The sequence below is a fragment of the Montipora capricornis genome, chromosome 3 (assembly GCF_036669925.1).
Source record: "Montipora capricornis isolate CH-2021 chromosome 3, ASM3666992v2, whole genome shotgun sequence".
Lineage (NCBI taxonomy): Eukaryota > Metazoa > Cnidaria > Anthozoa > Scleractinia > Acroporidae > Montipora > Montipora capricornis.
This window is the reverse complement of record NC_090885.1, coordinates 15,821,817-15,834,316: the sequence shown is the minus strand read 5'-3', so window position 1 is coordinate 15,834,316 and position 12,500 is coordinate 15,821,817. Positions and strand designations below refer to the sequence as shown.

General features: G+C 38.9%; 3 protein-coding genes across 11 annotated transcripts in view; 1 reads left to right on the top strand and 2 right to left on the bottom strand.

Annotated features, from left to right (window-relative positions):
• LOC138042383 (proteasome subunit beta type-4-like) overlaps nucleotides 1-8,083 on the bottom strand; it is a 9,138-nt gene extending 1,055 nt beyond the window's left edge. The window contains exons 1-8 of the mRNA XM_068888259.1: nucleotides 7,909-8,083; nucleotides 7,736-7,812; nucleotides 6,442-6,571; nucleotides 4,671-4,754; nucleotides 4,507-4,569; nucleotides 2,608-2,689; nucleotides 2,392-2,508; nucleotides 156-244 (exon numbers count right to left, since the gene is read on the bottom strand). Coding sequence (XP_068744360.1) covers nucleotides 156-244; nucleotides 2,392-2,508; nucleotides 2,608-2,689; nucleotides 4,507-4,569; nucleotides 4,671-4,754; nucleotides 6,442-6,571; nucleotides 7,736-7,812; nucleotides 7,909-8,045 — 779 coding nt within the window. The 5' untranslated portion in view covers nucleotides 8,046-8,083. The remainder of the gene's footprint in view (nucleotides 1-155; nucleotides 245-2,391; nucleotides 2,509-2,607; nucleotides 2,690-4,506; nucleotides 4,570-4,670; nucleotides 4,755-6,441; nucleotides 6,572-7,735; nucleotides 7,813-7,908) is intronic.
• Nucleotides 8,084-8,421: 338 nt separating this feature from the next.
• Nucleotides 8,422-10,781, top strand: LOC138042373 (vacuolar protein sorting-associated protein 72 homolog). Its single transcript, XM_068888234.1, has 2 exons — nucleotides 8,422-9,467; nucleotides 10,439-10,781. Exon 1 carries the CDS (start codon nucleotides 8,435-8,437, stop codon nucleotides 9,455-9,457), a length of 1,023 nt encoding a protein of 340 aa, XP_068744335.1. The 5' UTR covers nucleotides 8,422-8,434; the 3' UTR covers nucleotides 9,458-9,467; nucleotides 10,439-10,781.
• Nucleotides 10,782-11,465: 684 nt separating this feature from the next.
• Nucleotides 11,466-12,500, bottom strand: part of LOC138042374 (uncharacterized) — a 14,558-nt gene continuing 13,523 nt past the window's right edge. For all 9 annotated transcript variants that reach the window (XM_068888235.1, XM_068888239.1, XM_068888237.1 and 6 more), the window contains one exon: nucleotides 11,466-12,500. This exon is cut by the window's right edge and continues 1,224 nt beyond it. The gene's annotated coding sequence lies outside the window, so the exon portion shown is untranslated.

Genomic DNA, 12,500 nt, shown 5'->3' with positions numbered 1-12,500 from the left:
GGAGTCGAACTCACGACCTCCCGCATGGCAGCCCGATGCTCAACCAACTGAGCCATCTCTGATTGCCACACCAATATTTGATTGATACCAGTTACATCTCCACCATAATTAGTACAGTGATTGCGCTCAGCTATTAATAATGAGGTCTAACTTACTTCACCATAGAAGCAATATCCCAGTTTGTAACTAAACTCTGTACTGGTTCAATAACTACACCATCCTTGGTGATGACTGCTACTTCATACTGGAACAAAGAGAGATAAGAAAGCCTGGATCAGACCAAAGATCTCAAGTGATAATGGTACATACATGTAAAAAGCAGGCTGAAGGCCTCAGTTGGTTAAAGGCAAGATAACTTTGTAAATGAAATGATTGTTTGTTTTTAACTTATTTGTTTGAGCAGGTTGAAGTTTTGGCAGCTACATGTATTCAGCTGATGTGGACCTGCGATACCCATTCACCCATACACTCACAAAGGAAAGCCACAACACGAGGAACTTCATCCCCTACTCTTCTCAAATAGTGTGTGGGTTCTTTCACATCCCACAGGAACTTATGAACATGGAGGATATTTGTGAGATGGGCCTTCGGTTTATACAGTGTAGTCCATATCCAAGAAGACTTGAAAGTCTAACCATTTGCGGGTATAACAGGGTTCTGTCTAGAATTATTTTATTGTTTGGGGGAGAAGTCCTGAATGGCTGAAGGCCATGAGCTTCCTAGGGGGGCCCAGGAAGCACTTTGCCCCAGTTATTTGAAGACCTTGAGTATTGGTCTGGCCAGAGTTGAACTCACAACTTCTTGTATATGGCAGCGCAGTGCTCAATAACAATAATACCAACTTTATTCATTTAATTCAATGAAAGGGAAGGATAGCAGTCGAGGTTATCCCTATCAAGGGTATCCGCCCGCAGCCGGATATAATTGACTGAGAGTCCATTTTGATGAGGGAGGAAAACTGGAGTACCCGCAGAAAAAGCCGCAGAATCAGATTGCGATCGACTGAAACTCAGCCCACATACGACCCAAGGCCAGGGTTGAACCCAGGGGCTTTTACTTCGAGCAGAAGACGCACATGACGTAACAAAAACTTTCGGGGTCTTTAGGGATTTAGAATTCTTATTAGGTATTGTTTCACGATTTTTTTTCTATTGTTTTACGTCATGTGTGTCTTCTACACGAAGTAAAAGCCAACCCAGGTCACAGAGGTGGTAGGCACTCAATCAAGTGAGCCAGCAATGTAGAAGTAATCCTTGAGCACTTCAGCAGACAATTAAAGATTTTATTGTCTCTTATAGACACCTGAAAAATTGAGGTGTCTATATAAGAGACATCAATTCTGACACTTTCAATCTGTGCAAAGATGTGAGTAATTGCTGACACACTGTAACCATGAATAATTATGCACACCCTAAGCACTTCTAAGTACAGGTATTTAAGAAAACCATGAACAAAATTAAACATACAATGTACATGTATATTACAAATACACTTGATTTCATATCTGCAGTTCAATATATGATTCATTTCATATATCATTTCATCGTTGATTCATTCATCACAGGAACATTAGAACCCACAAATGACCAGCTCCCAACGTAAGTGGCTTCATAGCTCAGTTGGTTAGAGCGTCGCACCGGTATCGCAAGGACACGGGTTCAAACCCCATTGAAGTCCTGAATTTTTCAGGCTTCTGAGTTCTTTATGCAATTGCTAATAATTGTGTTCATAACTGCAAGGATCATAGCTTCACTTGACTTCATATCCGTAGTTCAATATAATTAAGATTTATTTCATTTCATTGTTGGTTTAACTTATGTTAAATATGCGCAGATATTTTGCGAGTTGCATAGTATTTTCCCGAACCCCAAAGTGGCGAGGAAAAATACGAACAACGAGCAAAATGTCTGCGTGTACATGTACAGCTGTATTACATTATATTATAAACAATTCAATAAGGGATTTATTATTCCACTATTACGCCATTTTCTAGTATTATGGCTTCTTCCTGCACTGAAGGAGAATCGTATCGATTGCATAAAAAGGCGTGTGCGAATGATGAAAACAACACAGATGCAACCATTCAAATGTAACTGAATTGAATGGATAAACGAAATGACGAGTGGCAAGCACTGGCAAGCTAAATTCTCGGGCTTTGCATCGTGTTAAAAACAATTTCTTTCACTGAAAAACGATCTTTCCAATCATATTATGTTGCTCTGTTATAAACCGGTCAAACCGTGACACTACAGTGTATTACTGTCTCATATTTTGCACGTTCTCTTGACCAAACATGGTAAAATGGCATAATAGTGGAATAATAAAGTGGCTTATACACTGGATAAAGTTATCTGGCCATTGAAAAACTGCGTCCAGATAACAGAAACAAACCTTATTCAGAGATCTGGCATCCCTGTAAAACAAGACTCGTAGACAGTTGATGACCACTTGACGTGCCTGATCACAAGACATGCTGGGATTTTGTTCAAATGCATTGCGAAGGATTGGCTAAGGACAAATAGATCCAAGTCATTCAGTTAGTTATGCTTTACATGTACAACAGACACCCAATTTGAAGAGATGGGCAGGGAAGGCTCTTTTACGCACCTGTGCCAAATATGCTCCAAATCCAGTGGATACTGTGGGTGATTCAAAAGCAACACCAATCTTGTCAACACAACCTAAGAAACTGGTGTTCATGGGGAGTAAAAACAGAATTATTTTGTTTAAACTTACAGAACCTACCAGAGAATCTTTGCAGACATCATACTGTAGTTAACATATTTTTGTTTCATTAATGTACATGTATCTGGTAAATCAGGTTCAAATTTTCAGAGATACAGTGTAGCTCATCATACAATGCACTTTCAATAGCCAGTAATGTATTCGTGGCTGACTGATTAGAAAAATGACAACCTTGTTCTAATGAGGGAAAAAATGTGGGAAAAATGAGAGAAAAACAGATCCAAGATTAGGACCCTTGTTCTTAAAGAGGACCTCCAAACTTACAGTACAAACTGTTAATTGAAGGAAATAATGTTTAAAGTTAGATTTGTTTTAATTTTTTTTCAGATTCACATTTCATTTTTGCAAACACCACCGACTTGGACTGGAATCATAACATCGTGGTGTGTTGCAGTTAATCTGTTGATATTATGTAACAGCTCTGTGTAACAGAAAATGATAGGACAACCATCGCATACCACAACAACTATTATTCAAGATGGCTGCAGCCCAGAAGAGATTCTGAAATCATTTTTTCCTCATGTAAATTTTCTCTTTGAAAATGGTTTGAACAAATTTTATTGTATAAATTAATTCCTCCAGTTTAATGTCATCTTTCCGTACAAGTGCACATACATGTAGCACAAAAATAGTTTGAGGTGGTTTGACGGTCAGACCCGTTCCAGTGAATGGAAACATGCAGGAAAAAGGCTTTATAAGTTAATTTTAGCACCAGGAGTCACTGCTTCACTTTACTCTGAGACCTTAACAAGCTGAAAGAAATGGCCTTTGAGAACTTTGCCGTTGGTATTGTTGCTTCCTGGAATAATTATCAAACTTCTTAGGTGATAATCACAATTCAAAGATAAGAACTATCAGGAATTAATTAAAATAAATGTAAAAAAGATTAGAATGAGTTTCAATCGAGTGTCATAAAACCAAAACCAAAGTAATTACTTTGGCCAATCAAAAAGGACAGAGACAATCCAGTAAACCAATAACTCGAAGTAATTACACGTAGCCGACACAAAGCGTGGGAAAATGTGCATGCGCAAGCCATAATTGGTTTTGGTTTCACTTTAGATGGTTGAAAAAATGACGCGAGAACTTTGAACCAATCACTGAGTGAAGTAATGTAGGACCAAAGCAATTCGCTAATTACTCAAATGAAAACTGCTCTAATAATTTTATGCCTGTTAGCAATGACTTGAGCATACTGACATGAATGTACATGTACATACATACATACAGTACATGAAATAACTGTTTAACCACTCCCCATAGGGGCTTTTCAGGAACAAAGAAACACAATCAATGGAATGGCAGCACAGAACAACAACAACTGCTAAGAATCCCAACTGGCCGGAGGCAAACCTGTTGGCTATTTACAAGTGCAGCCAAGAAGTTGAACCAGGGATTACATGCACCAGGATCAACTTCAATGAGTGGTCAGAACGGATCTCTGGATCTCAAGGCAAGTGCCCTGACCACTGGGCTGTACTGCTTCCTTGCCTCCGTCCTTGACCTTGAACAGGAGTCTGCTCTAGGCTCTTCTGATAATAATATTATTACTGTTACATGTAGATCGCATGCCCTTCTACTAAGCTACGGGAATTTGAGGACGTTTGAGTACAACAAAATCTGGCTACAACTGCTGAACTATGGGTTCAAGTCTTTTTTTAATCCAAACAATTCTCCCAAACAAAAGAACTAAAAAACAGTGATTACTGATCAGGAAATGCTTTATCACGTTCATGTACCTACTATCAGAGTAATTCCTACCTTTCACCATCATGAACTCCTCCAACGATAATTTGATTCCACAGAGGATCAAACTTCGAACGCCTACATGAACAACACCCTGCTGTTAATTTCAAAATCACTCAACAATCAATAACAATGTCAAATTCTTATCAAACAGCTTGCTACATGTACATTTTAGTTACCTATAGTACATTACTCTTGTCAACCAAGAGAATATAGACTTGGGTGTGTAGCCATGCCCATCATTCAGACAAGCATCTTCAATTCTACCGAAGAAGCAAAATAAGATTGTACCAGTAAGAATGTATGAACTTAAGGACTATGCTTGACCCTAAAAAAAAATTAATTCAAAATATCAGAATCTTGAGATTGTAGTGTTGCACCACTGGGATTAAAGCAGCAGGGCCTGGTTATTCGAAAGCCAATTAACTTAATCCAGGATTAGCGTAAACTTTTGCTTCATGTTTTCAACTATTTTGCTTATTTTTGTTTATAAGATTGACTTCTAATGTACATGTAAAGTTCTGCCAAATATCAGCGTTGAACAGCATTTAGGAGTAGAAAAATAAACGCCTCAGTTAATTTTTAATCAGGGGTTAGCATTAATCGGCTTTTGAACAACCGCAGAACAGGAGTTTGTCAGTACTATGAACACTTGGGAACTTATTTTCATAATTATTCATCAGGCTATTGACAACTTTTGCAAAGAAACAAAAAAAAAACACACACACACTTGAGTGAACAAGTGAATAAATGCCTATGCATTCAAGATGACCTTTCTTTCAAACTTGTCTTACAGGAATGGCCTCAACCAATCTCATAATGATTTGATTGTTTGTTCAACCCATTGACATCTTGAAGCGAGACTTAACAATCTTCCTTGTCAACTGGGGGTATCCTAGGGCGTTTGAAGTGTCAATGGGTTAAGAAAGCTAAGACCCTGGTCCATTTTCTTCATGATTGATGAAGATGAACCTGTCAGAAGGTGTACTCTGTATGCTAGTACACATTATGGTAAATCTGGGAAAGGACAACAGAAGACTTCTTATCTGTAACACAATCAATTACTGGGAAACAACCAAAGCCAACTGAATTCTGAACAAGAATGCTAACCTTGTCTTTCCTTCAAGCAGCAGACATTAACCCACTTAAATATACAGTATTAATTTTCTCAGCTACATGTATAAGATGCACTCTATAACTTCCAATCTTGATTGTATCAAAATTATCCATGCTAAGCACCCACCGCCATTCAAACGATCTTAACTTCAAGTTAAAGATTGTAGCAGTACACATTTCTATAATGCACCACAGATTTAGAAAAAATTTAAGACCAACAGTTGAATTTTCTGAGAAAAAAATTCTTTCTCTTATAAGCAAGAAAATGCGCTATAAAATTTGCGCTACACTATAGCCAACGCCAAAGCTAGAAATTTTCTACTGGTGGGGAGTAAGTCGTTACGAGGGTCTGGGGAAATGCTCCCCAAGAAAATAATGAAATAGAGATGCTCAAAGTGCTACTTTCCAGGCATGTACACATACTGTAGGCAGGTTTTTTTTTGGGGCAGTGTCCAAGTTTAGAAAGACAGACCTGTACTTTTAGAGGTTAAGGTTTTGTAAACTACTGGTTTTACCAGCAATTTGTGTTTACCCAATAAAGTTTTTTTAAATATTATTATCAGTATTAAACTATTGATGTACATGTATCGCTAAATACATGTAACAGATAAGTCTATGATGTCTCCAAATTGATTTCCTTCAAAAATATATTTATCAATCAAGACGAGCAAATCAGTTGTGAAAAGTTTCAAAGGTAATACATGTATCAGTAAAGTTTAAATTGTCTGCCCAACACTCCAGAAAGAGACAACATTAATTTTTTTCGAATATTTTTTGGAGGGGGCAACTGCCCCCCTTGCCCCTCTGCTAGCTACAGCTATGCTTTAGCCTTACACTTTCTTTTCCAGAGTTGATTTAATGTATTGGAAATCAGCATAATCCCCTGAACCACCAATGGCTGTGTTGTTACCAACAGCCATGAGCCTTGAAACTCCACGAAATCTTGCAAGAGATCCATACGACACTGCAGGCAAGTAAAATTATTACAAAAAATATTCTCAGTGCTGGCAGAGAAAGATCACCCCACTATTTATTCATGCAGTCATTCATTCATGCAATCATTTTCATTATTTGATTACAGTACAGTGTACATAGAAAAAAAAACACACAACCTGCATGTAGCAAAGCTAGGTGAGACAGGTTGTGAAAATTAAATTCATGATGATTATCAGAAGCAAATAAGCAATTACATACAGGTATAATGATGTACATTTAAAAACTAATAAATAGGTACATGTATACTGATTCATTCACAAAGTAGTAGTAGTAGTAGTAGTAGTAGTAGCAGTAGCAGTAGCAGTAGCAGTAGCAGTAGCAGTAGCAGTAGCAGTAGCAGTAGCAGTAGCAGTAGCAGTAGCAGTAGCAGTAGCAGTAGCAGTAGCAGTAGCAGTAGCAGTAGCAGTAGCAGTAGTAGTAGTAGTAGTAGTAGTAGTAGTAGTAGTAGTAGTAGTAGTAATAAGAAGAAGAAGAAGAAGAAGAAGAAGAAGAAGAAGAAGAAGAGGAAGAATAATAAAAAGAAGAAGAAGAAGAAGAAGAATAATACAGCTGCAAGTAAATAAAATTTAATAAGTAAATAAATAAACAATAAATAAATAAATCTTGTTAATGATAATCAATGATTTTAATTGTTAATGATGAAGCATCAGCATAATCATTTTCATCACTGAATGGTGCAAGTAAAACCAAGTGAACTGTATTTTTCTTTTTTTTACCAAGCAATAATAATTTATGACCACCATTTAATACATGTACCTTGAGGCACAGAAGGTCAATAAAAATAAATTTTAACCACAAAATCTTGATAACTGATGCAGCCTTGAGGTTTTATTAAGTTTTATGAAGTTTGTTGGACTTAAAACAGAAGAGCTGGCTTTCACAGTCTATGGGGTATTTGCTTCATGAAAGACTTCTTTTCAAGACACTCAAATTCTAAATCCAAGTTTCAAGGAGTTGGAACTGCCATAAACTTGATAAATTTCACTTTCCACTATTCTTTAGAACAACAGAAATTCTTTAAATCCCATCATAACCAATTTGATTTGGGATCAGTTTTGTTTTAGCTAATAAAAGATCCTAACATCTACAGTGTATCTCACTTCCCATTTTCTGTGGCTACAATTCCACTTACCTAAGGTATCTGCGGCCATAAGCACTCCTCCGTCAAACTTCAATCCAAGAACTGATGTACCAGTTGTCACAGGATACCTGAAAAAAATTGATTGTTAAATAGTTCACAGAGAGTTGAAACTCTAGTTGAATGTAACTTTTTCAATGAAAACACGTTACAAGAAACTGGCTTACAAGGTTCTTTTTATCAGTGAAATATCTTCGGCACTTTTGGACGTATTCATACTTCCTGGGAAATCATGAAAAGCCCCCGGAGACGATCCGTTAGTCCAAAAATGATCTCGAAACCCAGAAACATTCATAGCCGCCATTTTTTCTTCTCCACTTTTCCTGAGTCATTCCCAGCATGCAATTTTCGAGCCAATAGAGTTTTTTTGGGGAGGGGCGAAGTCGACCATACCACTGGCCACAGGGATTTGTCAAAATTCTTTCGAATATCAGAAATATTCTTTCAGATAACTGTGATGTTGTTTCTTCAAGTCCAAAAGTATCTCTTTTTGTTTGGTTGGTTATCTTTCTATTTAAGAGAAGCAATGCATGGTAAACCATTGATTGACAGTAGTCACAGGACCCGTCACAGGACCCTTAAAAATTCGTTGGCACTACTTGTATCCCTTGTTATAGAATATTTAAGGTACTTACCTCAAAATTTGTCGCACCGCTTTTTTTCGCAGGCTCAAGAAAACAACGGGAAATCAAAATGGCGGACAGTGCAAATGTAGAAAGCCTTGTCAAAGGCAGGGAATCTCGTCGAAATGCTGGTAATTTGATGTCTAAACTGATAGAAGATGAACAAGATGTTGATGATTTTTATAAAACGGCTTTCGGAGGATTCGAAGAGGTGTCAGGAGATGAGAAATACGAAACAGAAGACGAAGAAGCAGACGTTATTGATTCTGATTTTAGTATTTCTGAAACAGATGAAGTGATTGACGATCAGGCAGACGAAGAACCCAAGCGAAAGCGCCAAAAACACATAATAAAACCATATAAGGCTCCCGCAAAAGATGCAGGCAGACCAAAAGCAACCAACAGAGATCCTGAAGTGAAAAAGCGAAGAGTCTTTGAAGAAGAACCTCGAGAAGGAGTAAGAAAGTCCACTCGTGCGTTGACGGTTGAGCGCGCTCAAGCAACAAAGAATCGGTTCAGGCAAGAAAAAGAAAAGAAAACTTTGCTTAAGAAACAGCAACCGAAGAGGTTTAGGGATATGAGACGCCTGACACAAGAGGAACTTTTGGCGGAGGCTAAAATAACTGAAGAAGAGAATATTGCTTCTTTACAAGCTTATCAGCAGCTGGAGGCGGACAAAAAGAAAACCAAAATTCAGAAAGTGGCCCTAAAGGGTCCTGTGATTCGCTTTCACTCGCTATCAATGCCAGTACTGGAAGTGACAGAACCATTAGTTAAAGTTGACGATAATGAGGATGAAGAGATCAGCGTTGATTCAAGCAAGCGATGTTGCAGGAACTTTTTGATTTTTACAGATGCAAAGAGCTTTCCTTCCACATACTTCCCAACCAAAAAGCCAAAGATTCCCCACAGGACCTATTGCCCTGTCACAGGATTACCAGCTCGATATCAAGATCCTATCACAGGGCTACCATATGCAAATACTCAGGCATTTAGGTACATAAGAGAGCGATATGCACTTCAGTTGGAAGAAATGAAAGGCAAGGCTTCAGAAACTGAACCAAGGCGTACCAATACTCGGAAATCTCAGTGACTGGCAACATGTAACTATGATCTTAACTTTTTTAGTGGGAAAGATTTGATACGTGTTCCTTGTTGTCAATATACATGTAATGGACTTAAGCGCAACAGAACTCCAGCTATCATCGCATTTTTCTTCTGACTTATCATGTCTTATGATAGCAGAAGAAGAGATTGCAGTAGTGCTATTTCTTGTTTGTTTTTTTTTGTTTGTTTGTTTAATTAACCCATTCACTCCTGAAGTGGCCCACATATTGGCTAGTCTCACTTTCAGGATTTTTAAATCCTTTAAAAAGGGTTTATGGGTTTTGTTAACCCATTCATCCCTTAACTCGCACCCGTTGACGAGTAAAATCATCTGGCATTAGACTCACTCTCAGGGATCAATTGATTACAGTGAAGCTACCTCACGCGTGACCAGTTGTTTTGAAATTTGAATCAACAGACTATTCAAATCAGCGAGCCAGTTTTGAACTTTCCTCTCGAGATTCTCAATTCAAGTGGAATACTTCGTTGATACCGGTATATATGAGGAAGCGTGGTGGCCTCATGGTTAGTGTGTTCGACTCCGGATCGAGTCGTCCGGGTTTGGGTCCTGGCCGGGAACATTGCGTTGTGTCATTGGGCAAGACACTTTACTCTCACGGGGCCTCTCTCCACCCAGGTGTATAAATGGGTACCGGCGAATTTAATGCTGGGGGTAACCCTGCGATGGACTGGCATCCCATCCAGGCAGGAGTAGAAATACTCCTAGTTGCTTCATGCTACAGAAACCGGAGATAAGCGCCGGCCTGATGGGCCTCCTAGGCACGTAGCAAACTTTACCATATCATAAACAGTGTTTGAAGAGTGAAAGCTCTTTCAAGTGTTTGATGAATTATCGTTCAGAGGCTAACTCGATAACCTCGCGGCTCTATTAGCCTCCATGCACAAACTATAGACCAGTGTCACCTTTAATTCCTATATATGTTTCTTTTTCTTTTTTTCATTCAAGTCTTGGAAGTTCCAAAGAGGAATTTGAATGTTCATTTTAATCTTGTGGATACTGGTCATGCGTGACATAGCTGAACTGTAAATGGGACATTGGACCTACTGAAGATGTTGTTGATCCAGTCATCCTTGAAGTGGCCCCGTTTGACAGCGTGAGACAGACTATAATCTGTAATTCTCACTCTCAGGACTCAAAGGGTTAAAAAGATGAGAGCAATGATCACATTATGTGTTCCATGTCATGTTTTTGCAGTTTCTTTAGAATTTGAGGGTCTTCATAGCTTGTTCCATGCTGTCATCAGGAGCAAAAAAATGAGCTTAAGGAAAAAAGAGTGACTTGCCACTCCCCTGTCCTTACTTGTCGTATTTTTAATGCACTTGCTTTTATCATTATCCTGACAACCTTAGAGCTTGGATTAGGCTATGGCTCCTCTCCAGGCATGAGCAACCCATTGTGACCACCACTGGTGGCTCAGTTAGTCGAGCATCGGGCTGTCAAAGGCAGGTCATGAGTTCGACTCCGGCCGGACCAACACTCAGGGACTAAAAAATAACTGAGGAGAAATTGATGCCTTTGTAATTACATCTGCCCATGGTTAGACTTTCAAGTCCTCTCGGATAAGGACTGTAAACCGGAGGTCCCGTCTCATAGCCCTTGTTGGAAATTAAATAGTATGGGACGTTAAAGAACCCACTCACCACTCGATAAGAGTAGGGGATGTAGTCCCCGGTGTTGTGGTCTGACCTATCTGAACGGGGGCATCTTTCACTTCCTAAAATAATTGTAAACTGCATAACAAGCAGTCTGGTTAAAGTCCTCCATAAAGTATTGTAAATTAGTCCTGAAAAGCCTCGTGGGGAGAGACTAATAGATTTACTTCACTTCATTTGGGGCTTGTTATTTTTTTCAGCTGTCCAAATTTCAAGTCATAAGGCTAGGAATTGTTACAGGTCCTGCAAAAAGTGCAAGCAATAAGTTGCAACCAGATATTTTCCCCGTTTCTTGTAGACCACAGAAGTAGATTGCCCTAGTTTAAAACTCCATGATGTAAGATTGTCTGGGTAAAAGTACATGTAGTCCTGAGATGGACTGTCATTTCCTGACATTGACTGAGGTTTTGACATCCTGAACAGAAGGCTGAATCTGAGAATGCCTTCTTCTCAGGTTGTCGAAACATTAGCCAATATCATCCACAACAACAGTCCTCCTCAGAATCCTCAGAATCCTTTGACTCCTGCTTCATCAAGTTTTCATACGACTCCTGGGGTCAAACATATTGCTGCTTGTCCTATTTTGTGGCATGCAACCCTTGGCATTTTAACACAGGCAGCCCAATTGCAAAATGTGACATTCAGGTCTTGACGAAATCCCTAAATTTTTAACTCAAACGAATAGCAGTGGAAAAAGTAATATTCACGCCAACTTCAGTTCTTCCTATTTTCCCTCCACTGCATTTTTTACCCTTTTAGTTTGTCACTTTGCAAAGCCATCGGCATCTATTACTCCTGGTAGTACCTCAAAGAGTCACAGCCATGCGGTTCTTTTAAAAGTCATAGCTTTTTCATGGTCATAGTCAGTATGCCTTCAGATCCGGAGATCCCGGGTTGAAGACCTGTTCTAACCACTTCCAGTGTTGAATTTGTTCCTGGTAGTCCCTACTTCAACTTCTCAGCTACACTCAGTTGTAAATAGCCAACTGGTTTGCCTCCAGCCAGTTGGGTTTCTTAACAGTTGTTGTTCTGTTGTGTCGTTTCGTTCACTGTGTGTCATTGGCCCTGAAAAGTTCCTATCGGGAGTGGTCAGTTAAGTATATATACATGTGTGGAACTTCTGCCTGCTACAGTTGGGCTGCCTGTTGAGGGAACAGAGCATATTGTTTCCAAAAGTTCAAGTAAAGTTTTTCGGTCAGTGAAGTCAAGATATTGCTCCGATATGGCAGCTACATTTCAAGAAATGTTCGGTTTTACCTTTATTATCTAAAAATAGATACTTTATAATCAAACTTGTGAAGTTTTAAGGGGTGTTTATATCGTTTCCTACAGCCCGGAATTTCTTACAACCTAAG